Below are 27,961 nucleotides of genomic sequence, written 5' to 3' on the forward strand. Positions count from 1 at the left end.
AAGTGTCTAGCATTCTGTATATACATATTTCTACTCAAAGATTTTTTGTTGTTCTTTTTTGGTTGGTTTTAAAAAATTTAGGGCTTCCCTGGTGGCACAGTGGTTGGGAATCCGCCTGCCAATGCAGGGGACACGGGTTCGAGCCCTGGTCCGGGAAGATCCCACATGCCATGGAGCAACTAAGCCCGTGAGCCACAACTACTGAGCCTGTGCTCTAGAGCCCATGTGCCACAACTACTGGAACCCGTGCTCTGCAACAAGAGAGGCCACCGCAATGAAAAGCCTGCGCACCGCAACGAAGAGCAGCCCCCCCTCGCCACAACCAGAGAAAAGCCTGTGTGCAGCAATGACGACGCAACACAGCCAAAAATAGAAAAAAAAAATTTAAAGGCTGCTTTTCATTCCGTACTTCACATACTTCTAAAGTGTTTTTGAGAGGTCAGGGCTAGTTTCTAGTTTGCAGTAACTTAACATTAGCTAAAATGCAGCTACAAGAAAGTAACCTATGGGGAAAACAGCATCCTCACCACCTTAAATATGTACTATGACAAAAGCATTTCTAAGATTAAACATAACTGCATTCCTTCCACTAGATGGTGGGACTGAATTAACAGGGAAATATTTACTTAACAATCTTTAATGAAATTAATGTACCTGTATTGCCAAATTCAAGCACTAAAAACTAGGTTTCCCTCTTTTGTTAACTTTTAAATATTTCTGATAAAAACATGAAAATGGATCATAAAAACCACAAATGTAAAGCTGTCCAAAGTTCAAAAACTGCGTTTTCTCAACAATATGTTTACTACACTGCACCCAATGGTTAACTAGACTTTGTCTTTTTTTTTTTTTTTTTTTTGTGGTATGTGGGCTTCTCACTGTTGTGGCCTCTCCCGTTGCGGAGCACAGGCTCTGGACGCACAGGCTCCGCGGCCATGGCTCACGGGCCCAGCCGCTCCGTGGCATGTGGGATCCTCCCGGACTGGGGCACGAACCCTTGTCCCCTGCATCAGCAGGCGGACTCTCAACCACTGCGCCACCAGGGAAGCCCTAGACTTTGTCTTTTTAACAGCTGAGGTCTGAGTAGTGAACTTACGAGCAAAGTTCTCACGGTCAAAAATCATTGTGCAGAAAGAGTGAAAAACAAAACAACTTTATTTTTACCAGTTTAAGGTGAATCACAACTCTTACAAATTAGAAAATATTTTTTTTTAAGAAACCTCACTTGAAATTAACTAGCTGCTCTTCCCCAGCCTTAGCCCTCATGGGAAAACTCAAGTATTTAATACAAATTTGATTTATAAAGTTATACTGAGTTAGTGCTATAATCAAGACACTAACTCCATAGCATGTACAGGCTTGATAAGACCTGAAAATTATCTTCCACTTAATGATTATTTAAGTGGCTAACACTTATCGGTATGATTCAGAATCTTCTGGCTTGCTATAAACACTAACTAGGAGGATGGGGGGGCAGCAAGCTGTTTCTGACACTTTGTCACTGGCTTTGGACTCCACCCCCATTTACCCCTGACCTCTGCAGAAGATGACAAACTACTATATTCATTGACAGCTTCTTACTTGTTAGATGAAGAAACCCTGTTTAGCTGAAATTTAGCGATTAGTATTTATGATACTAATGATAGTATTTATGATACTATTATTTATGATAGTATTTATGATAGTATTTATGATACTAATGATACTATGATACTAATGATACTATGATACAGGTGATAAAAGGAAACAGCCTGGCTTCATAAAGGTCTCTAACAACAGCATGCAGTGGACTGGAAAGATAATTACATAATGAAGGCAAACATAATTAACATCAAAACACTGGCTTGAAAAAAATGACTTAAGCCACCCAGATGACTTTTTTTTTTTAATGCATACATTTTTATTTTAAAATGCTGAAAAATTTTTTATAAAAAAAAGTTCATGAAAAATTTCAACATATACCCAAGCAGAGAAAATCCTATAATAAAATCCTTTGTACTCAATCACCCAGTTTCAAAAATTATCAATTCACAGCCAATCTTAACACACTTCTATAGTTTTGCCTACTTCCCCACCCCCAGAACGCTATGAAGCAAATCCCAGACAACAGATGACTTTTTGAGAACCCAGACTGCAGTAAGAAAATGTCTCTATACAGTGAGTGACCACAAGTACTTCACTCCCAAAAATGAATCATAAATTGTATACTGACTCTGTCCCCCTCTGCTCCAACACAAACGAGTCCAATGAAGTGTAGAGCCCTAGACAGAACAGTCTCCCATATTCAATAAAAATGAGGGGATAACTACTTCAAGTTTATGTGTGATGAAAGATCACGTGTCAGCAAGACATACCCTTTTAAAACAAAGCACCTTTTCACGATGTCATTAGCCGAGAGCTAGGATAACCTCGTACCTGGTAGAGTAAGGCAGATGAGGCTGGCGATCAGCAAGGTTATACACATGAAGACAATCAACAAAAATATCTGGAAGGCAAAACACAGCAGTGCGTCAACAGGATTCGTCTGTGCTCAATGCATTTTATGACACCCCTCAAAGAATCAACACAATTCTCCCAGTAAAAATGATCTGCCTGTATTTGTATTTCAAGGATTACTTCCATTTCACATAAAAAGGAAATTTTCATTTTAGGTTAATATTAACTATAATTTTGGCCGAAAGGAAACCGTGCCCACTTTCATATAATCAGATACATCAGCAAGTACCAATATATTTTCAATCAGAGAGCACAAAAATAACACATAATCAGCTTAAAATTTCCCTCACTATTAATTAAAACTAACAATATTTGCTTATTTTTATCAAATTCTCAAAAACAACTTCTCACGAAAGGACAGCTTACTCCCTACCCAATTAGAACTTTCTGTGATAATGGACATGTCCACTCCTGCACTGCCCGACACAGGAGCCACTGGCCCAAGTGGCCACGAAGGACTTGACATGGGGTCACCGTGAATGAGTAAAGGAATTTTACATTCTATTTCCTTTGAGTGTGTGTGTTGTCTACAGGAAATGTACCTTCTCTTCTGTTTTCAGTCTCACTGAGGTATAAACGACAAATAAACTGTAATACATTTAAAGTGTTCAATGTGATTTGATACATGTAAACACCGTGAGGGGATTCCACCATCAAGGTAATTAACACATCCATCACCCCACAGATTTACAAACTGTATTTATTTTTAATTAAGTTTAAAAGTAAACAGCCGTTGTAGCTATAGCTGGTGGCTCCTATACTGAGAAGTGCAGATAAAAAGGAAATACACTGAGACAAGAGGGAAGTGGCTACCCTGGACAGAAAGACAAAGTGCTGCTTGCCTTGACCTGACTAAGCCCAAAGGGCAGAGCTCCAGCAGGAAGACTGGAAAGCACTGACGATAAGACTCCAAGAGGGGGCTGGAGCCTTGGTCAGCTTTCGCCGCCTGAGAAACCCCTTAGTGATTCTCCCTCTAATCTAGGCCAGAAGTACCTTCTGCTTAGAAAATACCTTTTGTCAGTCCGAAAGCCTCAAGTCTCACAGCTCCACCCCCATCTCTGAGGGCGCCCTCCCCAGCTCCTGCAGCTCGCCTGCACCTCCCACCCCCCACTCCACACATTCACCTCCCTGCAGATTCCATATGTACCATGGCTAACCTGCCTCTTGTCCTGACACAGGCCTGGAATGCCCTTCCCACTTCCCATTTTTTAATCTGCCTGACCCCGAACTTTAAAGACTTAAAGGTATCAACTCCTCTATAAAGCTTCCTGAACAACTTTCAAAAACGCGTTTTGCGGAGCAAGAAGTGAGCAATCATATGACATGCTACTAATATAGCAAGCGGGGTGAGGACTAACACCTGGCCATTGAATCTAACCCCATGAAGGTCACTAGTGACCCTTGACAGGAACAGTTTTGGTGGAGTTTGGGGGTAAGTCTTGCTGGGCCAGGTACTTCCTTAACCAATCTGGTCTTCAGTTGGATCAGATGTAAACAAGAGATTACTACTCAGACCTTGCAGCACTGGGATTAATACTCTAACGATTAAAGAGAGGAAAACACTAAAAGGCCCCCTCCACTTCCTGACACACAGGTGACATGAATCAGGAATGGCGACTTCTCATTTGATCCAGGGTCTTCTATCTTGTTCCTTTCCAACAGCAGGGACCAACAGCACATGGACCCCCAACTCCACGGCTCACACCTAAAAGTCGATCAGCTTATCCGACATTTACATATATTATGTGTTACAGAATGAGAGGCCTGAAATGTGGGTCCTTGTCAGGAGACTGCAAGATGCGTCTACACAGAGGATCATACACTAAAAGCGCCGATAACAGCAGAAAAACTCAACAGAAGTTGGAAAGCTCGGCCCCTGCTAAGTCGGGGCAGCACCTACCCTGAGTGGGAAATGCGGGGGCCGGCGATAAGGCTGGAAGCCAACAGGCCCGCCCTGCTGGAGGATGGCTTGGTGGGCCGCGTGCAGGCCTTCCCCCACCACGGGGAGGGCGTTGTTGTTGCGAGCGTGCTGGTTATTGTTAGCCTGCTGGTTTGCACTGTTCTCGTTGTCCTCCTGGTCTCCCAACAAATAGGAATGAAGATCCCTGTGTAAAGACGGCATCAGTGAAACTGCTCACCTCAGGTCAGAGTAAAGCAGCAGACGCGAGACTCACTTTCTTGGTAATTATACTTAGGGGGGGAGTGGAATCTATGCACAGCACTACTATTATCTCCATCAGCTCTGAATGTCGCTGCGTGCTTTAAATTAGACCTTCCCAAACATAAAGTTAATTAACATACAGAATACCCATTCAATCTATTTTATGTCTTCTTCAGCCAGTACCTGCGAAGAATCAGTAACTGAAAAAAGAAAAAAAAAAAGTGTGCAATGCCCAAGATACTCTATGTGAAGAATTTTAGGGAAAAAGCTATCAACTTCTTTTTTTCTCCGTAGATGACTTCTGTGTCTGCTGTAACACGCAGCTCGACTAAAACATCAAGCCACAAATCAGTTAAGGCACAAATGAGATGCGGGGGAAGGAGGGGGCTCACGGTAGGGCACTGAGCGGTTAGAGAAGGATGAATGTTCAAATACAACCAAATGCATACAGGCATCCCCTGGAGATACTGTGGGTCTAGTTGCAGACCACTGCAATAAAGCGAGTATTGCAGTAAAGCAATCAGGTTTTGTGGTTTCCGAGTGCATACAAAAGTTATGTTTATACTATACTGTCATCTATTAAGTGTGCAGTAGCATTATGTCTTTAAAAACAAGGTATATGCCTTAATTTAAAAATACTTTATTGCTAAAAAATGCTAACAATTATCTGACAATGCAAGGTTGCCACAAACCTTCAATTTGTAAAAAATACAGTATCTGTGAAGCACAATAAAAGAAAGTATGCCTATACTTCACATTAAGGTATCTACAGGATGCCACATAATTTTCTGAAAAAATGTTTAAACTACCGAGATTAAACTTCTAAATAAGTATATAATATATGAAGCTTGAAAAAACATAAATGCATCATGCTGACTAAATGACTGAGAAACCAAATCTGAGAAGAGCTCACTTATCAGGTTAGGATTTCTAAAATAAGGGTAACTTGGTTTGTTTTTAATGCACTGAGAAGTATTTTATTTTTTACCCTGTGTAATGAAATGAAAGAACCTGGGCCAGCAGCAACCCTCTGTGAGAGGGTAAAAAACATGTACACATTTCTCCATAAAAGGATACACAATGATTAGAAAAATAAGAAAAATTTAAAACTTTAGTAAGCTTTAAACAATACACCTGCAGATAACACTAAACTGTCTCTTATTAAAACTAACTTTTCCTGAGCGGGGCATACTTTTTCAGAAAGGTTATTAAACTGACACAAATGACACACGTACGAGTCACCTGCCTGTACTTACAGCAAGTATCCAGCAGTAACAGTCCACGCTCGCACCAGTCCCTTCAGCCACTGCCGCGTGTGTCCCTGTTCAAGTAACGCTGGTAAGACAACTTGAAGCAGAAGCAGCTCAAGGGACAGTTCACTGACTGGAGCATCACTGAGAGTTACGAAAAGCCATAATTTACGATGTGAATTCGATTTTCCCTTATAACTGTATCATATTAGACATTTAATGGAATGACAGCAAAACTCCTTGAAGAGTCACATGAACTCAGTGTCTTTATCACCTCATCTCCATTCTTCCTTGAAGAACAAGGAACATCCCTCAAACATCACCAGAACTGCTCCCAACAAGGGCTGCATGACCTTGGTGGTGTTAAGGTGACGGCCAGGTCCTGGTCCTCGCCTCGCATGCTGTCTTAGTAGCTATCACACACCTGGTCGCTCATGCTCCTCAGAACACTTTCTCTGTGAACACCTTTCCAAGACACGCTGAATGCGACCTCCTGTGGCTTCAAACAGCGCCTTTCTGTAAATTTCTATATGCTGCTCAGACACCTTCCCTAATTCCTAACTTATACATCCCAAGTGCCAACTCAACGTCTCCCAGCACACACAAGACATCTTAAGTTGATCGTGTTCAATATCCAATTCCCACTCTTCCCCTTAAATCCTGCTCTTCCACTACCTTCCTCATCCTAGTAAATGGCAACTCCATCCTTCCAGGTGCTCAGGACAGATACTGAGATCCTTGACTGCCTTTCTTCACCCGACATTCAAACAAGCCAGAGAATCCTACTGACTGTACCCTAATACCCAGAATCTAACCACATCTCATGACCTCCACTGCCACTTCCTCCCTCTCAGCCACCCTCGCCTCCCACGGGGATCACGGCATCACCCCTAGCTGCCCTCCTGCTCCGGCCCTGGCCATCCCAACCCTGGCTCTTGTCACAGCCTCCAGAGTGATCCCTGTGAAACCTCTTGTCAGACCACTCCTCTGCTCAACCTTTCCAAGAACCCCCCAAATCACTCAAGTTAAAGCCAAAATGCTTACTTACAATGGCTTACAAGGCTCTCTAGGACCTGGCTTTCCATGACCACTCTGACCTCACAGCCAACTACTTTTCTCCTTTTACTGCAGCCAAACTGGTCTCCCTGCTGCTCCTCAAACAGACCTCAGGCCACTGCATGTGCCCGACTCCCCTGCAAGGACACTCTGCCTTCAGGGCTTCACACAGCTCACTCCCTCATGCCCTCCTCCTTCAGGGCTTTCCTCACCTGTCACCTCCTCAGGTCCTCACTAGTCACTTCCTTGCTTCGTTTTTTCCCATAGCACTTACGACCCTTTGACATATTATGTATTTTATCTATTTTATTGGCTGTCTCCCCAACTGAAATATAAGCTCCACAAGGGCACAGATTTTTCTTGATTGTTTTGTTCACTGTTACATCCCTTGTACATAGAAAAGAACCTGTTATATAATGGGCCCTCAATTTTGCTGAATGGAAGAACAGACTAAACACTGTTACAAAAACTCAGCTAAAATTCTAGGTATAAAGAACTACCAAAAAATGGGTCTACTCCAACAATATATAAAGCCAGAAACTGTGCTTCCTGGTGCTCACTGTGACGATCCAAATATATAAGGAGGGAGAACAGACTTTCTCTAGGTAGGGAAAAACTCAGAATAAAACCTCGGTTTGGATTTTGACGAAAGACAGCAGAAGCATGCCAGGCAAACACGGGGAAGAAGGTCATTCCAAAGAGAGAGGGAAAGACCAGGAGCAGCTAGGCATTTATGGGGAGGCTCAATGGAGGCTGAGCGTGGCTGGAGAGGAGAACTCACGTCAGACAACGCTGGACAAGATGCTCGAAAGGCAGTGTGAGACGCCGAGCCTTGGATGTCATTCTAAATGACCCAGGTATTATCGTGTACATTACGGAGGAAGAGGCAGGTGCGTTAAGGATGGATTATAAATGGGAAAAAAACAGGAAGGCCTAAACTAAGGTATTAAGTGGTAAATCACGTTGAATTAGACAAGAGACTGTAAAAAGAATTAGAACTGACAAGATTTAAAGACTAATTACAAGTAAATTTGAGGAAGAAATCCAATTTGCCTGGCATATTTAGGTGACGGAAGGGATGAGGCAAATCACTGAAAAAGAGATTATAGGAGGAATGGTGGAGACTAGGTTTCCAGGTTACTTAAGTCTTTAAATCAAAAAAAGCTTTTCCATTTATAAGCCATATAGCCTATTTTAATCTACAATTAAATGTATATCTATGGCTACATTACTTATGATGTGCTTTTCACACAAAGATGATGCTACCAGGTATCTCTCATTAGGAATGTTAAACATTTCAATGCTAAACAAAGGCACACTTCATTTGCAGAAAAGTCAGTCCTTCTTTGGAACATGTAACTGCTAAACTAACATTTATGTGATTTAGAACATGGCAAAATTTAGTTATCAGATGATTTCTAATATCTGTAAGAAATGCATGTTTTAAATAAATGTACTCTGAATATCAAATCCCTACCAGAGTTAAATTAGTAAAGCCTCCGAATTTCAACAACTTACCTATAGAGCATGACATTGTATGGAAGAAAATTAGGCAGCAGACTCTTAATTATCCGTATAGGTAGCCAAAGCATCAGGAGTACAATGGAGCCAAAGACAATCTGCAGCAAGAAAAAGGGCAGGGGACCACTGTAATCACTGTAAGTCTGAGAGACAGGCAGACTTCTGGACGTACACATCCAACACACAATCCAAGTCTATATGCGCCCAGGCCGCTGAGTGTTCTCATTCAGCACACTCTACTTGGCTCACTCTATGTGGAGACTGCATACCTGGGACAGCTGCTCCTCTCTCTCTAGGACACAAAGGCTCAAACAGGAGCCACAGAGGAAAATCACTGCATGGTATGTGAAAAGAGAGCTAGAAACTCATGCTGACGGATCAAAATTGCCTGCATCTTAATAAACCACCTGTAACAATAAGACATGACCCATACTAATGGCTACAAAAGTTTCCAAAGAACACACATCACTGCTTTTAGAAGTTTATCTTGGAAAAACTTAGATTTAACTAGGTAATTTCTTCTTCCAGGCAGGGAAGAAACTTTGAGTTGCTTCTGTTAAGAGTTTAATTTAGAAGCTACTAACAAGTCTCCATTGCTTCAATGCAAATTAAATGTAATTCAGAGACCCATAATTTGGCAATCAATTATACTACTAAAGAACCAAAAGGCATTTTTGTTTATTACATTTTGTTTTTATCAAAGTAACCAATAAAACAGCTATTTGATAACCAACTTCCACAGGCTTAGATAAACTTAATTCAATCCACTGTACCAGTCCTCCTGACCAAAAAAAAAAAAAAAAAAAAAAAAAAAAAAATCTAAAGGGTAGCCCATTTTACTTCAAAAACAAAAAAAGTATGCTTACCACTGACAAAATAAATCTTCGGAGATGCCTATAAATAGGCAAGTGAATCATTTCTTGTACTGGATTAAAATCTGGATCATTCAAATTCCTTAGAAACCATAAGACACCAGGTCGAAGTACCTGCAAATATATTTTAAATGCTATAAATACTTACCAATGTCTTCAGGCTCTGTATATGAGCTAAAACATTAATAGAGAAATAAGCTCTTAAAGTTATTTTGGCATCTTATAAAATGGGCCCTAGAAAATTCATACAGTTTTCCTGGGAAAAGAAGTTCCTAAATCAGAATCTTTATTAAAACTATCCTGTGTTTGATGTCCTTGGATGCTTTTAATCATTCAGTGGAAAAATTTAAGTACAATTTGTCAAGAAATCTAGGTCTCCAAGATGAAAAATAAGTTTTGTTTGGTTTTTTGGCCTCACCACGTGGGCAAGAGGGATCTTAGTTCCCTCATCAGGGATCGAACCTATGCCTCCTGCAGTGGCGGCACGAGTCTTAACCACTGGACCGCCAGGGAAGTCTTGGAAAGTAAGTATTTTTATAAAAATCATCACTATATTGTATAATCTGGAAAGGATTAGGTTACAATTTATAAGTGTCCTAAACGGAAGATGTGATTTCAGTCACACACTTCCTGAAAAGAGTTATATTAATTAAACAACCTTCAGTTTCTCAGTATTTTCATTTTACCATCTACATCTTTTCCCCTTGCTCAGTAGGAAGCATCAACCCTAGAGGCTATGGGCGATGGGCAATGAATGGGTCTGGGGATTAGTTCTGGGTGGCTCACACTCACTGAGCTACCCTGTATAAAAAGCATCTCATCTGCTCAAATTCTATTGCTCCACCTTCCAAACAAAGGGGTTATTATATGTGAGCTTTAAGGTTCAATCTAACTCTAAAATACTAGGATTCTGTATCAACAAAAAACCACCACATTGATAAAACGAAAAAATTCAGTATAAAATACTTACTCACTGAACAATGCAATTTAGAGGTCAGGTATAATTACAATTTAAAAAACACATTATTAATGTAGTCTCAATCACTAATTTCAAAACAAGGATACAAGCTTTGTTTGCAAACAGAATTTACTGAACTTATACTGTATGATTCAGGAGAATATTTTAGCCCGCAGGCTCATCCCCAACTCCTCAAATCTCTCAAAGAGCAAAGTAACCAAGAACTGCATTAAGCCTTTGTGCTTCTGTATCCCATTCACACTGGATTAGTCGTCAGCCTGCTCCTTTGGGCCCTGCACATCTCCATCACCACTCTCAATGGAGTAAGCTGACTTGTTCCGTGGCTGTATCCCTTCCCAGGATGCAAAAATCAAGGAAAGTGGAGACTGTGTCTCTGTTTCTCACTATTACTCCAGCATACAGCACAGTGTCCGGCACAGAGTGAGCGTGCAGGACTATTTGGGGAAGGGATGCACAGAGGAAAGTACACGTATCAGAATTACTCAAGTTTTATACTTCATTTTGCAGCAGATGACTAAGAATGAGATGTATACTAGTCAAATACTGACCCTGTTTTCACTGCCCCCAAATCAGTAAGGACTGTAATCTGAAAACAGGATTAGCAGAAGTACCCATCTGGTGAGTGGACCAGAATCATAAAGGACCCTCACTACAATTCTATACTTTAGGTGTCTGCTTCAAGACCATTTTACGTATCTGATCCTACAAAACCATACCCTTTGGTTATTTCCAGCATTAAATGTCCCTGGATGAAGTCCAAGACAGGCTCACATCACATAAAGTTCCAAGAATATGTATTTGAGGATGGTTAAAATATATACCAAGTAAAACAAGTGTTTTTATTTAATTTTTATCCCTCAGTCTATTCATCTTTCAAACTCAAAACTAATTAGACAGAAATAATAAAACTTGTCAATTTTTGAGACAAATTACTAAAAAACAGTTTAAAGCAATTGAGCCAAACTAGGCTATTAGCTGTTCCCTCTTAGAATAAAATAACAGAGAAAATGATTTAGCTAGGAAATCATCATAGCCTTTAAGCCATGACTTGTGGTTAAGGCAAAAGTCCTTTTCATAAATGTACAGTGTTGGAACTTCCCGGTAGAACTTACCTCTCTCAGTAACAGAATGAAGGAGGCAAAGTAGAACACATATACCATTCCCACCAGCCAATGCAGAAACATGGTAGTACCTGGAGCCGACTGAAAGCTCAGTTCTCGATCTTTCAGAGTGGCATCAAACATTTCCTAAATCAAAACAGTACACGTGAGAGAGATTTGTACTGCTTACATCTGCTGAATTAATATCTTCATATTCTAGGAAGTGAATGAATCACTATGCATGTAGGTTCTGATGTTTCTAGAATTACAGTTCTCTTAAAGCCATTTCATCGTATCACAGAAATACAAATGATATAGGTTGGATACCATTTCAAAGATGTATATGACACTTCAGAAATTTTACAGAGGCAATACTGATAAACCAGTTGGTGAATAAGAACTTTACCAATATTGCTATTGTGAAAGAACCATTTTTGGCTAACATAATACTTTCCTTTCTTGGTTACAGGTATGAATTCATGACAAGTTTTAATAGTAAGGTATGGGAGAAAATGTTATCTCAGAACCAAAGGCAGCTTTTCTACATTTAAATTTTTTTGAAAAGTAAAAAAAGTGGACTTCCCTGGTGGCGCAGTGGTTAAGAATCCGCCTGCCAATGCAGGAGACATGGGTTCAATCCCTGGTCCGGGAAGATCCCACATGCCACGGAGTAACTAAACCCGTGCGCCACAACTATGGACGGAGACTGCGCTCTGCAACTACTGAGCCCGCCTGCCACAACTACTGAAGCCCACCCTCTTGTGCTGCGCAACAAGAGAAGCCACCGCAATGAGAAGCCCACGCACCACAACCAAGAGTAGCACCGCTCTCTGCAACTAGAGAAAGCCCGCGTGCAGCAATGAAGACCCAACGCAGCCAAAAATAAATTAATTAATTAAAAAAGAAAAGAAAAAACTGATGATCACTGACAGTCATTAAAGATTTTAATCAAGACTGAACACCTTAGTTAAAACAAATGGTTAGATTGAATTAATTACTACAAAGGCAGTCTTCTTTTCAGATTACTCTTTCTCGGGTTTTTTTTTTTTTTTTTTTGCACCACACGGTGCTGCCTGCGGAAGTTCCCCGACCAAGGACTGAACTCAGGCCACAGCAGTGAAAGCACCCAGTCCTAACCAACAGACCACCAGGACCTCCCTCGAATTACTCTTTTTATACACAACGTCTTGGCATCTTCATAAAACTCAAAAGAGTTAAACGAGGAAGAGAACTCTCCACTGGTTATCAGGAAGGTTCCAGTCAAAATACTCTAACATCAGAAATGTGCACAGAGCCTCACACAAATCAGGTACTCAGGAAAAATTAGGAACATTAAGACTCTACAATGATACATTCTCAGAAAAAAAACAAACTACTATCAAATATTGACTTTACATTAAAGGAACCCACCCTAAAGACCACTTTTTAAAAAGCCTTTAAATTATTAGATTGTATGACAATGAATAATAAACTCACCAGGGAACAGATATCCAGCCACCAGCCACAAATGAGAGGGAACACTCCAATTTCTACCACCACTAACAAAGAGACCTTAAGTAAAAACAAAGGTCATCAATATCACCCAAATGGGGAGAAATCGTTTCCAGTCTTAAGTTATAACAGGAATTACCTTCACAACAATATAGCAGACTCCCAGCAAGCGACGAGACCTATGAAATTTAACAAGAGTTGCCAAGCCCTACAGCATGTAGTCAAGGAAAACCTAAACATTTAAAGAAAGATACAGAAAAACAACAAGGTCCTACTGTATACAGCACAGAGAAACATATTCAATATCCTATGATAAACCATAATGGAAAAGAATATTAAAGAAAAGAATGTATACATTTGTATAACTGAATCACTTTGCTGTACAGCAGAAATGAACACATTGTAAATCAACTATACTGCAATAAAAATTTTATTTAATTAAAAAAAGAAAGATACAGTGAAACAGGTAACTATTTAGGTAACAGTTAATATTATCTGACAGACAGAATTTATTTATTCTATATTTTTTCTGCTCTCATCCTCACTACAAACACCTTCAACTTCTACTAAAAGGACAAGTGGAGAGAAATAGTTTTGTCATTAATAAGAACAACCCTTGGGTAAGCATAATAACATTACTGAACACTAAGCTGGTTCATTAAAGGATACATGACAAATTATCAGTGTTATTGCTAGAAGTATATACCCAACTATGGTCGTGATTAGGCCTTCAAAATGGGATGCTTGGACCTAGAAATAAGAAAATAAATAAACAAAATGTAATTTCACCACATGGCCTACACCCCAGTTTAACAATGTTTATTAAACAATCCAAGTAGACTAAATGTGAACTACCTCAGGAATTCGTAACTAAAAAACAACTATAAAATCCCCTCTGGATGACACCTCTGCAAAGCAGATTCTCCCATGGACTGCTACTTATTACGAAAAGATGAGGAAAAATTAAAAAATAACACTTTACTCAAGCAGACAAAATAATAAAGAGTAGAGTGAATTAAATTTTACAAAAATAAGAAAAAAGTTGTAACCGTCTGCACTTCAGTCCGTTCTCAAGCGGACCCGCTAAAGGCTGAGCGCTGAAAACAGCAGCACAGAGTCCAAGCCATCCTCTGGCCAAGGTACATCTTAGCCACCCTATCTCCTAACCACAATGTTTCAGTTTCCCTTGCTCGCCAAATCTGTGTCATTATCAACTTACAAAGAGTTAACAGTTTGGATAGTGACATACACTGCCCAAGATACCATCACCTTTTGGTTCCTGAATTTCAGGTAGCAAGTGGTGACAGTTTATAAAGTCAAAATTTATCAAAGCATTTATCTGAACTTTCCAAGTTCTTGCATTCAACTAGTGAGAATTTGGAGAGCTGTATTAAGTATCAGAACATGTCTCTTTGCCATTTCAGAAACTTCCGAATGTGATCTTTCAGGATTCACATATACAAATTGACCAGAATATTCCAGCTGTGTCAGCTTTTCTTAAAAGACTAAATCTTTCTGGGGACCCCCCAAAATTGTAGTAGTTGTCCATCCAAATATTTATCTAATTCTGAAAAACGGCAATAAAATGTCAAAATTAAAGCAAATTTCTTTAGAAAACACCACAGTCCATCATTCCAACACAGATCAACATTTTAAAAAATTGATTAATATATCATTACCTGTCTGAATTCACTATGGGGCAACTAGGGAAAAGGGAGAGAAAGGAGCACACAGGCTAACGGAGCAGGTCAAAAATCAGCCTGTAAGAAAACTTTCCCACAGTATGTCTCTGGCCTGCCCAACAGGAAGGAAGACAGTGCATCGTGGGGCTCAGAGAACTTCTTCCACAGCTGACAACATGCCCTACTACGTCTTAGGCCACTTCTGGCTTAGAAGAGGTGAACGAGATGGTGCTGGATAACTATTCCTTCGTATAAGGCAGACTGAGAAATGACGTAACTCCTTACAATATTATTACTTAGTCAACATATATCAAATTTGGGGTAATTAATAAAATTAAGTTTGCAGAAGTATCATACTCACGTGTTCTTCAAATCCCAAACCAACAAGGGAGAAGTGGCCAATGTGGTAAGGGCAAAATGCTAAAAGGGGGGGAAAACCTCAATGAAAACTTCAAAATCACGACAACGAACACTCCTAGTACCAACCCCACTAAAAGGAACAAAGGCTTCTTGGAGAAATGGAAGATCTCAGAACCAAAACTGTACTGTCTGTGACATTCTCTATAACCAGAGAGCAAGAAATTTACCAAGCTCCTAAGAAACTCATGGTGAAAGGACATAAGAACTACTGTGAAAACAGTCTCACAGGCCTGTGGAAAGAGGAGAAGACATGAGCATACAAAAAAAAAAAACCACAAAAAAACCCCCAAACTGATGAAAACACACTGAATACATACAGTGAAGAAGATATGAGCATCCAAAAAACAACAACAACAAAAAGAAAACTGATGAAAACACACTGAATACATACAAATTCATGAGTTCATAATACTCAAAAAAGGGAAAGCCAAAAACAAAAACCACAAAGGAAAAAAGCAACATAATAGAAAACACTTTCATCACGAAGGGAAGTAGTTAGAACATCAATTCCTTATCCTGAAAACTAATAATTAAAGGAAAAGAACTGCACATCTGTCCTGCTTCTTCCAAACAAACAAATTCAGGTTAACTAAATAGTTCTAGCTGATAAGATCAAGCTCTTCTTTACAGAAAAGCCAGCCCATAAATGCATAAAGATGACAGAATTTGAAAATCACCATTTTGTAATACCTAATAAAAATAAATTAATTCAGGCAAGTATCAATAGATAATATAAACATATTCATTCGGTAAAATGTTGATGGCACACTAGATATTTGCATAATACTAAAATACCACCTCCCACAGATTACTTTCTGATGTTTAAAAGGAAAAATGAAACCTAACAATAGAGGCTTCAAGATACTATCACCTGAACCACAGACAAAGGTGGATAACCAGATATCATGTACCTCCTGATATGTCATAATAATAGGCAAAGCATGACCAGTGAAAATTTTGTCCCAGAAGTACTGAACCTGAATCTAATCAGGCCTCAGATTTAACTTCCAGTTTAAAGGAAATACGGAGACAAAGGAACAAGGTAGCAGAATCAACAGGAAGTCATCGGAACAAAGTAGAAAGTGAGACACGTAGAAGACAGCTGACCTAGTGTCATCAACAAATCAATGGCAAAATAGGGTAGGGGCAGATGAGGGGAGCAAATAAAAAAGATTCTAGATCCAAAAAACTTAAGATTTAACAACCAAAAGTAACAGTAAACTACCAGGTGTAAGATAGGCTCAAGGATGTACCGTACAACAAGGGGAATACAGCCAATGTTTTGTAGTAACTGTAAATGGAAAGTAACCTTTAAAAATTGTAAAACAATAAAAAAAATTTTTTTTAATTACTGTAGGTTTAAAAAAATTTCAAAATCTGGGTAAGGTAAACCTCCCTCAATATACTTCTTTCAAAATCTCCTCGACTATTCTCAGCTCTGTTTTAAAAGTAGATGAACTTTAGTGCAATTTAATGAATTTTTGTCCAAAACTGAAAAAAAAAGGTAACAGGTAGACCTTATTTGAATTCTCATTCAAACAAAGCAACTATAAAATGATATTTAAGGAGACAATCTAGAATTTTTAATATGATCTATTATTAGGTAATATTCAATTGTGGTAATTTTGTGAAGTGTGATGATATTCTGGTTAAATAAGAAAATAGCCTTAAGACAGGAATAAAGACGCAGATGTAGAGAATAGACCTGAGGACACGGGGAGGGGGAAGGGTAAGCTGGGATGAAGTGAGAGAGAGGCATGGACATATATACACTACCAAATGTAAAATAGATAGCTAGTGGGAAGCAGCCACATAGCACAGGGAGATCAGCTCGGTGCTTTGTGTCCACCTAGAGGGGTGGGATAGGGAGGGTGGGAGGGAGACGCAAGAAGGAGGAGGTGTGGGGATATATGTATATGTATAACTGATTCACTTTGTTATACAGCAGAAACTAACACAACAATGTAAACCAATTATACTCCAATAAAGATGTTTAAAAGAAAAAAGAAAATAGCCTTAAAATTTTCATATTAAGAATTTTGACAGTCTCTTTTCCTCAAGTCTTTCTTTCCATGTTAATATAACTGTAATTCATTCTCAGTAATAAAATTTGATTACCTTTTTTTATGGCAAAAATAACTCAACAGTATAGATTATTAGGAAAGGGGAGAGGGAGACTCCATCATCAAGACAAAAGTCAGAGTGAATCTATAGGGATCTGGCTGCCGAACCTTTTTGACCAAGTATTCGTAAGTAGAAATTTTTTTAACAGGTATTCCCAATACACTTGAATTTCTTTATAAATGATACACATATACTATTTGATTAACATATTATGTGTATTATGAAGCACAAGAAAATTTTAAAGTGTGCGAGATAACTATATGCAGAATTTTTCCTATTTTATTCTCACACCCAACTCTGAGGACGACTCAGGGAGGCCCTTGGGAAAGGCAAATGTTCAAATTTCAACTCTTTCTGTATCTACATATTAACCTGAAGCACCAAGTTTAACAATCAATTTCTATCCCGTTACACAGAAACTACTAGCTAGGTGCCCTGAACTTAAGGTCAGTTCCTTAGGATTGTTCCCTTCCACTGGGACCGCAGCACTGTGAGGTGTTCTTTCTGCAAAGTTAATACACGACCACAAGGGTCCACAAATGCCAGCGGAAACTGCAGGAAAGCAACCCAAGCAGGAAAGAGACACACGAGTGTTGCTTAATCCCAATGACTACGTTCATCTGAAAGGAAAAGCATAGTCCTAAAAAGAGGAAAACTTCTGGTTTCATTTCAAAAGATCCTAAGGATAATGTGCATACTAAGACAAAAAATATTGTTTTCATAGTATAAGCTTAGGAAGTTGGATTAGAAAAAAATTTACTTAGTTGAGATTTGCTGTATATAAACAAGAGTTCTTATTTCTATAATTCATGCTTTAAAGGTGACTTATTCCTTTAAACATTAATTTAGCCCTAAGCTTTTCTTGCAAGAACCAAGACTAAAGTCTATATAGATCATTTTTTCCTCTCAAGGAAAATTTGGTCAAGATGAAAAGAGTTTCACACGCTATATATCAATTATTTTACATAATGAGAAATAAATGCAGAATAATCTGCAGACACATTTTCACCCCCATATGCAAGGGAAAACAACAAAGAATGGGCTTCCTGTTAATTTGCACCATCTTAAATATCTACTAAAAATTAAGAATGAATGGAACTTTTAAAAGATATTGTGTTTCAACAAGATACAGATAAATATCTTTTGCTCTTTTATAGATAATACTCAGAAAACAATTTTTTTGTCTCATCTTTGATCTACTTATTCAGTGTCTTCTTTGATCATATGGCTTCCTATTGAAGACAACTGTTTCCTGATGAAAACACTGCTTTCTAGTCCCTAACACAGAGCAAATAACTTGGAATTTAGTGGAAGAAACTTGGAAAATATTCCTCTTTCTTAGGAGTAATTCATATGCACTAAGGAAGGAATTTCTCAAAGATATTCCCTATACAGAGATCTGCAGCCTGAGGTCTCTCTATGAGACCCCAATAGTACAGTCTAACAATAACCCAGTTCTATCAGACGCCACCTTGAGGAACTGACTTCTAAAATCTTGGTTTAGTCAACTGTTTCCCTTACCTTTCCCCAAAGCAGAAAAACCTGTCAGCTACATCTCGACCCTGCCTTCCTTACTCTCATGACTCCCAATGGGAGGGACTCTTAGTGTTGTCGCAGAATCCGCATAGCTACAGTTGTTAAGGTGTTTGGAAGTAAACTTTGCTGGAATCTGGTTCTGAGGGGAACTACAGTTTCCTGAAGCCTATATCCATCTCTGTGACAGATCCCGAGCCAAGGCCTCTGGTAAGGCCTTGGTCAGGATTTTAACAGATGAAAACAAGATCTTCTGCCATAGGGAAGAACACACAGATAATCAGCACAAAATGAATTCCAGATGTGAAATATTATATATTCTCAAGTCAGTGTAAAATTGGCTTCTACAAAGAGAGACAGAAATGCGCAACAGAAGCAAAGTTGGTAAATAACCATAGTCAATGTTGCTTAGGAAAGAAAGTAACTGTATACCTGGGGTCTTCCTATACCAGATGACTGTCTAAAACTGTTTCATATATTCCTAAGTTGAAAAACAAAACAAAACCTGTAACAAGACTCCTAGAAAAAAAAAAAAAAAGACTCCTAGAAAACTAAACTCCTACCATAATACCATAAATAAAAGCATAAACGCCACTTACCAAAAACAAGAATGAACAGTGTGTTTAAAGACACCACCCAGAAGACATGTTCCTAAAGGAAAAGAGCATTAATAAACATATTCATCTCCTATTTATGTTTAATCCATTTATTTAGTTATAAGACTGAAATTTTTACTATAATTTTGAGATTTTGTTCAGAAATTATGTGTAACTTCATTTTTCATTAGATAGCTCATAAAACTAAACCTAATGAAACTTAAAGTTCATCATGTCCACATGAAAAAAAAAAGAAATCAAACCATAAACATTTCCTCTTCAGAAATGAATAATCTACCACAAACTACACAGATTCTCATAAATAATCGCCAGGTTTCATTTAAGTCATATGACACTAAAAAATTCTAAATAAAGAAAAATTTGAACACCACATTATTTGTGAACAACGTATCAATGTAAACTGCACAGCACTTCTTTTCAGTGTCCAGTGTGTTCTCATGCCTTCTTTAAGGTCACCTGATCTTCTCTGGTCCCTTCTGTCCCCATGGCTTTCTTTGTTCACGTCTCAGAATATGTGCTCTCACCTGGCCACTGACACACTCCACACTTAGGTACTACCGCCTCCAACATGAGGCCCACCCACCTATTCCTCCGCGTGTGCTCAGTCACGCTCCACGCTGACCATCGGGACACCCAAGCCCGTTTGCCCAGGCCCACTACCTCCCCTCACAATCAAGTTAAATGATCCTTCCAAGGGGGCCGTGGAGAAAGATTTTCACGAATCTTAACATGGTAAGATTTTCTTTTTAGAAAGGTTATTCTAATCAGGTTCCCAATTTGCCACAAATCCAAGTGGCAAGAGGATGATAAGTTTGTTTAAGAGAGGACTACTACTGTACCTTCCTACTTAGCATGTGGGCTCATATCACTTGCATTTTTCAGCTTCTCTGCCTTACGGGCTCCCAAACTGTCCTTATCCTCAATATCTTTTGTGCCTCAACCTCTAGTTATCTTCCATAAAAATTCCCCGCTGACAACGCCCCTCTGCAAGAAAGGCCTAAGCCCTCTTCTATGTCTCTCGTGTCCTATACACACTGTTTGTCAGAGTCTTTACCTAAAGTTCCTTGTTTACATGTTCATTTCTCTCTACTAAACTATAAAGAGTCTTTGAGAACAGGTACCCTATTTCATTCATTTCTGAGTCATCCAGTAACTATCACAGCTGGCACATGGTACATATTAAATAATTTGCAACAAATGCATGAAGTCATCCTGTGGTTTTTTTCTAAAAATTAGAATGGATTTGAGTTAACACCACTGCCTCAACGACTTCTATCACTCATCTATGAGGGACTGATAAAGGACAAAAATCAGTATATACCCAAATAATACCTTCTATACTGATTATACTCAAGCCTTGAATAGGAGCTCACCAATATCACATTCTTACTAATCTGTGAATTATCATCAGATACATTCCTCAAAATCCTAACACTGCTAACCTCAACTTCCTATTCTGGCCTGAGGAGCCAGCCTGAAGAGGAAGCCAACACTGTGGACAGCAGAGGAGACAGACGGAAATTATCTGACTCTTCAATGACATTGCTGAGCCCCCGGATCAAGCACACCTGAAGCCTATCCTTCCTCTGGACTTCCTCCTGTGTTACTGGTTTGGTCAGCTGCGGTTTGGCTACCTGCAGCCAAAGTCATCTTGATACTTAAAGCTATTCAAAACTCCCAAATGGCAAGTGATTTTGTATTACAGAACCTGAAAAGAGCATCATTTCTCCTTAAAGAACAAGTTCATTAAAGAACTGTTCTTCATCATACAGTTGTACTCTTTATTATTAAGGTAAAGATAGGAGAGGCGCAACAAACGGGGCTCTCTCTGTGAACAACGCAAAACTGCAGTTCAGGCGTTAAACATTGCAAGGTGGGACTTTCTTTTTTTTTTTAATCATTTTTTTTAAATTCTTATTATTTATTTTATTTATTTATTTTTGGCTGCACTGGGTCTTCGTTGCTGTGTGAGGGCTTTCTCTAGTTGTGGCGAGCGGGGGCTACTCTTCATTGTGGTGCACGGGCTTCTCTTGTTGCAGAGCATGGGCTCTAGGCGTGCAGGCTTCAGTAGTTGTGGCACACGGGCTCAGTAGTTGTGGCTCATGGACTCTAGAGCGCAGGCTCAGTAGTTGTGGCGCACGGGCTTAGTTGCTCCATGGCATGTGGGATCTTCCCGGACCAGGGCTCGAACCTGTGTCCCCTGCAATGGCAGGTGGATTCTTAACCACGGCGCCACCAGCGAAGTCCCACAAGGTGGGACTTTAAAAGAAGGCCAAGTATTCTTAACTACCATCAACTTTGAATTTCATTTTCTAAAAATCAAATATGTTTAATAATTTCCTTTGTAAATAATATTACCTTTATGCTTTGCCAGTTATTTTCAATGTACAAGATAGGCTTTCTTCAACATATTAAGTAACCAAAAATCACAGGGCATTTTGACCTTTAATATAAAAAGCCAGAACATATTGTAAATCTGAAATCACTGAATCACTAAGACAAATAATTAAGTTGCAATTCTGTTATTAAAAAAGATTAGCTTGGACTTCCCTGGTGGCGCAGTGGTTAAGAATCCGCCTGCCAATGCAGGGGACACAGGTTCGAGCCCTGGTCCGGGAAGATCCCACATGCCGCGGAGCAACTAAGCCCGTGAGCCACAACTACTGAGCCTGCGCTCTAGAGCCCATAAGCCACAACTACTGAGCCCATGTGCCACAACTACTGAAGTCCTCATGCCTAGAGCCCATGCTCTGCAACCAGAGAAGCCACCACAGTGAGAAGTCCACGCACCGCAAAAAAGAGCAGCCCCTGCTCGCCGCAACTAGATAAAGCCCACGCACAGCAATGAAGATCCAACGCAGCCAAAAATAAATAAAATAAATAAATTAGAAAAAAAAAGATTAGCTTTACTTACTAGAAAAACGAGTGATCCATCAAGTCCTAGCATCTAAAATAAATAATATACATTAATTTAAGATGCAACAGGATTTTTTATTCTATTTATGAAAAAAGCTCATTTTCCTTTCAATATTTTTAAACATAGTATTTACCCACTACTTTCCAATACAGCCTATCATTTTCAGAGAATGAAAAACTTCTGTTCATGCGAGTTTTATATTTTGAATCTTCTTTTAATCCAAATCATATGATTATAAAGTTAAAATTTTCCATCTTGGGTTTCAACTCATTGATATGGAGCCAGTCAAGATTTCATGATACAACAGTATTACTTTGTCAACTGAAGCATCAGAATAATACTTAAATTTAAATTGTTACTTCATTTTCAAAAGTCCACAATTTCAAGTTAAAGATTTTGTAAGCGGAGCAAGGTCTGTATCAAAGGCCAGAAGATAGAAAAAGGTATCAACAGACCTTTATCATAATATTTTTAGTATTTTCATCACAAATAATACATTACTTAATTTTCCCTAGAAATCAAAGTTCTGGTAATTGTTTTCATTAAATGTAACTGGAAAATTAGTGTATACATCTAAATATGGTCAACTTTAAGACACGTTAGGATTAAAACACTAGGATGCTTGACAGAAAGAAGTCTCACTCACTCTCTCCCATGTAAGCTCTTCTGCAGCTCGGTCCCACTCTAAAGCATTCCAGTTCATGTCGTCTGGAAATATAATTGTAGTTTAGAGATTACTGATAGAACTTGAATTATAAATAAATATACTCTTTTAATTTGGTGTTTTGTAACTGTTGTTGAGAAGGTAAACCACACTTAAAATTTTTCCAAACTGAGTATTTGCTTGTTAGGCAATTTTTTAAAAACATAAATAAATACAACATATAAAATAAGATGATTCTAGATTGTGATAAGTGCTAGAAAGGAAATAAGCAGGGTTATGTGAAACAGAGGAATTCAACAGCTCTGAATCAAGAATGAATATGGTGGGTTTGAGAAAAGTAAAGAAGCCAGGGGACTAGAATTCTCTGGGTGAGGAGGAGGGTGGCAGAAGATGCAGTACGACAGACAGACAGGGATCAGATCATACAAGAGGAATGGGAAGCCTGAATTTTGTTTTGTTCTTTAACATAATGGGGAGATAACTGACAGATTTTAAGGGAAGAGAGCAGTACAAACACTATGTGGAGCGAGAATGGAAGAAGGAAGACCAGGCAGGACCTACTGCATTAGACAAACAGAAGGAAACAGGGGCCAGCACTAGGGTACAGGAGCCGCAGTCTCAGAGCCTTTGAACATACACCCACCTCTCCCTGCAAAGGCCCCCTGCTCCCATCACACAACTGGCTTCTTCTCATCCTTCACGTCTCAGCTCAAATATCACTTCCTCTGAGCTACCTGGGGAACCTTATTTAAAACAGGTCTCTCCTCAGTAGCATCCTCAGAGCAACATGCACATTTACCACAATGTGTAATAACAAACTTGTTCACTTGGATATTTCTACTTCGTCACTAGACCAGAAACTCCATGAAGGCAGGGATCTGGTGTTTGAGTGCCTGGCACACAAGAAACACTCAGGTATCAGCAGTGATAAGTGGACCCAGTGACAGTGCAGTGCTTGACAGGAAAACTCTGGGGCCAGAGGAAAGAAAAGAAGGTGGTGACCTACTGACAGCTGACGGGCAGGCTGGTCTCAGAAGTTCTTTACCACTCTGGAGTTATACTGTCAGAAAATGAGAAACTGGTTTCTTTGGGTGCTATCTGGCCTGCAGAGTACACTTCAATTCTTCTTCTTTGATAATAAAAGTTGTACTAACTCAATAAAAATGGCAAAGGAATAAGATAAAACTGTATCAAGTTCCATTTTAAAAAAACAGGATCTAGGGCTTTCCTGGTGGCGCGGTAGCTGAGAGTCCGCCTGCCGATGCAGGGGACACGGGTTCATGCCCCGGTCCGGGAAGATCCCACATGCCGCGGAGCGGCTGGGCCTGTGAGCCATGGCCGCTGAGCCTGCGCGTCCAGAGCCCGTGCTCCGCAACGGGAGACGCCACAACAGTGAGAGGCCCGCGTACCGCAAAAAACAAACAAACAAACAAACAAACACAGGATCTATTCCAACTTACAAATAATTTCTTCCTATCCATCCTATAAAAAGTCCTGTGTAAAGTAGAATTTTATTTTATCTCATCTAATCTTATCTTATTTTATGGCCGCACCATGTGGCACTGTGGGATCTTAGTTCCCCAAAGAGGGATTGAACCCGTGCCCCCTGCAGTGGAAGCTCAGAGTCTTAACCACTGCACCGCTAGGGGAGTCCCTAAAGTACAACTGTAAAACTCAAAATGTGCCCTGCTTCATAGAAAAAAAAAAGTATGCATATGTATATCCATAAATACAAGTCTGCCAAAATAAAGTAAAAACAGGTTAGAAACAAACTTCAAACCCATTAAATTTTGAAAACTCCAATGCTCCCCAAGGTGAGCTGGGAATGGACTCATGGTCACAAAGGAAGGGTGAGCACATGCCGGCGGCCATTACCTTGCGCCCCGTTGTTGGCATCAGCTGCATCTTCCCCGCCCGCGTCGTCTTCCTCCTCATTCTCCTCCTCCTCCTCTTCTGCCTGGTCATCCTGGGCTGCAGGGTTTTCCCCCACCACTGCGTTCTCAGCTGGTGGGTTAGCAGGCTGGTCGGGGGCAACATTTTCAGCACCATTGCCTCCTGCTGGAGCCTAAAATGACAGAGGAGACCAGAAATTTGGCTAACTTGCCTCAGTTCTGCTCTATTTTCAAATAGCACCCTCCCTTCTAAAAAAAAAAAAACAAAACTAGCAAACAGACACAAACTCTATTAAAATTCCAAAAAAAACCCACCTCTCAAGGGCATTTCTTCTAAATGTATCTGAATTTGGATCAACTTGGTATATAAGAACATAAACTCATTTAACAGTGTACATATTCATTCAATATAACTTAGAGATTAACATTTCACAAAGCTTTACAGAAAACAGGTTAACAAATCTGGCTATCTTGAATACATCATTCCATAATCCTTCTTTATAAGGCATCTCTTGTCTTTACTGACCACTTCAGGGATGAAAATATATTTATGTATCTGTTTACACACATACTGATATATAACTTAATTCTCAGTTATCAGTTCACACTTGAGAAAAGGTTTCTCATTTCTGCTCAGGAGGGTAAGCCTGTCCATATGAACTTTTATCAGTTTCCATAAGCACGCTTCTCTGGCTCTTCCTAAATTCTGCTACCTACCAAATGCAAAGACCTAGTTGTAGTTAATTAAAACACTGAACTCCTATGGAGTTAATGAAGATTCTAAAAGAACTGTATTAAAATGCTTCAAAATATGAGGTACAATGATGAAAGTATTAACACTAGGTAAAAACTTGCTTAATAGTCCCATTTTTCATATGTGTGGTTTTCAAAGGTGAAGTTGTACTCTTAATTCTGTAGAAAAAAGGGTATGGCAGAATTTGATGAAATCAATCTTCACACTAAAAAAAGCCAAAGGTCCTTAAATGAAAAATTAAGTCCTTAAGTATCGTTAAGTATTATTTTGAATTAATTTTATAGTCAGTTTTTTCGTAATAAAATTTTACAAAGGGCAAATTGTTTTTGTATTGTAAGTAGCCAGTTTTTTTTTTTTTTACATTTTCAACCCTATAATTTCTCAGTAAACAAGATAATAAAAATCATTTATCCTATCTTCCTCTTCTTAATGTCTCTAGCAGACACTCTTGTATCTGAGCATGTCATCTCATAAATAAAAAGTAAAACTGTACAAGACTGCTATCAACAGTACTCCTATTTTTCTACTTTTGGTAATGTTTCTACTAAAAGCAACAAAGGTGAGGCATTTTACACATGAAGAAACTAATGAACAAAGAGGGTGAGGGGGCTTCCTGAATGTTATGCAGCATGTCAGAAGCCCATGCAGGTGGTTTGTCTATTAACTGCCAGACCGGCAGCACGCTGCTAACCCAGGCAAAGGGAATGAAAGGGCGTGCAGTATACCCCCAGTACTGCTCCCAGTCTCGCTAGAAAACTAAGAGGCAAAGTAACAACAGCATTCTTTTGATTTTTCACATCTCCTTTAATCTTCTCCCAAACGTTGTCACTGTCCTGCTTTGCAATGAGGGACACGGGAGTCAAGGGTTTGGGTCCTAGAGGGTAACAATAATTCTTATGTCCTACCCAAATAAAATGAATTTGGGGCTAGAGGGAGTTACCTCATTCTGGTGATGCCCAGCAGCGTTGAAGGGCGGAGCAGCGTGCTCCAGCCAGATCGGGGCTCCCCCGTGGACTATCTGCTCTCGCAGCCACACCAGGCTGATGAACGCACACAATGTGCACGTCACCACAAAACAACCCTGCAAACAATCCGCCAACAAATTGTCCCTGTTAAAAAAAAAAAAAAAAAGTGCATAGAATTACTCCAAAGAACACTTAAAATTAAGAAACCAAAGGTAACGACATTCACTTTACATAAAAAGCTCAGAAAGAACGAGAAAAGTAAGTCATAACTTTCTGGTGAAAAATCAGTCTCTCAAAAAGAATTATTTCCGAGGATGGTGGCAATTTATGTATCTTATAAGCTGGCCAAATATGTTTATTTATATATTTGTATTGTATGTGTTCATATTATAGAAAGCAAAGAATAACATCAGAACTACATAAATCGGCTATCCAGCCTCTCTTTGAACATAGCTGAGAAAAAGGAAGGCAGCAAGCAAAAAACCGAAAGTAGCCAAATACTTGACAAAGGTCAAGTATTAAATACATGTAATTTCCTAAAGATACATGACTCTGTCCAACCCTTACTAAGAATACCCTTATCCTTAGTTTATACACAAGTTTAACCAACTTAGTTAGCTGATACTTAAACCCATGAAAATGAACACAATCAGCAAATCAGAAAGGTGGAGAAGGGCCTCTAGAAAGGCCTAAAGACAACATAAAGGAAGGCGGAGAGATACACAGTACACAATGCATGAGGCAAAGAAGCCTGTGGTACATTTTACAAAGGCCTCATTTAGAACGCAGATTAAATTTTGATGCCAACTGCAAATACACCGAAAGTGTATTAGTTTCTCAACAAATCCAGACAGATCAAGTATGGTTCGCATGAAAATACACGGAGTGTAATAATACTGAAGACCTCTTTGTTCTTTTCCTCTCTGAAGGAGCATATCCTTCCCCGGTCTATGTCTGATTTCAGAGTAATTCAAAGGCAACTCAAGAATCTTGGTAGCCTTTGGAAAATTCACTACCATAATGGACGTTTTTCCCTCCATGGAGAACTTAAGGAAGGGTCAATTTGGGAGACCTCGGCCTGGTAGCTCCAAACTGAACTAATGTGGCCCTCAGGTGTTAGCTGGAATATACGTTAATCAAAAGAGGAATACTAATCACCCGCTTGCTAAGGACCCCTCCAGGCCATTAAAATTTTGATAGGTTGGGACTAAAATACCCACTTCTCTACTCCTTCCTTGTCATCAGCAATAAGGACAGCAACTGCTTATCGTCGATTTTATTGTAGATTTTTAAATGGTGACAAACCCTTTGTAGAATCCTTTCCTTTTCCTTCACACCTTGAATTTGGGCTGATTTGTGAACTGTCTGGACCAGAAGCGAATTTCCTGAGTTCTAAAGCCTAGAAGAGAGCTTTCAGGTGAGCTTCCACTCTCACCCCTTTAGAATGCTGCCCTGAGGCCACCACGT

At 39.4% G+C, this 27,961-nt stretch overlaps 1 protein-coding gene across 3 annotated transcripts in view; it reads right to left on the reverse strand.

Annotated features, from left to right (window-relative positions):
• Positions 1-27,961, reverse strand: part of MARCHF6 (membrane associated ring-CH-type finger 6) — a 77,129-nt gene that overhangs the window by 18,585 nt on the left and 30,583 nt on the right. For all 3 annotated transcript variants that reach the window (XM_082620497.1, XM_082620496.1, XM_082620498.1), the window contains exons 6-20: positions 26,470-26,638; positions 24,759-24,948; positions 22,866-22,927; positions 22,217-22,249; positions 19,285-19,336; positions 14,970-15,028; positions 13,596-13,676; positions 13,066-13,134; positions 12,912-12,986; positions 11,448-11,582; positions 9,351-9,470; positions 8,482-8,582; positions 5,914-6,051; positions 4,397-4,601; positions 2,416-2,485 (exon numbers count right to left, since the gene is read on the reverse strand). In XM_082620497.1, coding sequence (XP_082476623.1) covers positions 2,416-2,485; positions 4,397-4,601; positions 5,914-6,051; positions 8,482-8,582; positions 9,351-9,470; positions 11,448-11,582; positions 12,912-12,986; positions 13,066-13,134; positions 13,596-13,676; positions 14,970-15,028; positions 19,285-19,336; positions 22,217-22,249; positions 22,866-22,927; positions 24,759-24,948; positions 26,470-26,638 — 1,559 coding nt within the window. The remainder of the gene's footprint in view (positions 1-2,415; positions 2,486-4,396; positions 4,602-5,913; positions 6,052-8,481; positions 8,583-9,350; positions 9,471-11,447; positions 11,583-12,911; positions 12,987-13,065; positions 13,135-13,595; positions 13,677-14,969; positions 15,029-19,284; positions 19,337-22,216; positions 22,250-22,865; positions 22,928-24,758; positions 24,949-26,469; positions 26,639-27,961) is intronic.

This window comes from Mesoplodon mirus, assembly GCF_964341445.2.
Source record: "Mesoplodon mirus genome assembly, chromosome: 5".
NCBI lineage: Eukaryota > Metazoa > Chordata > Mammalia > Artiodactyla > Ziphiidae > Mesoplodon > Mesoplodon mirus.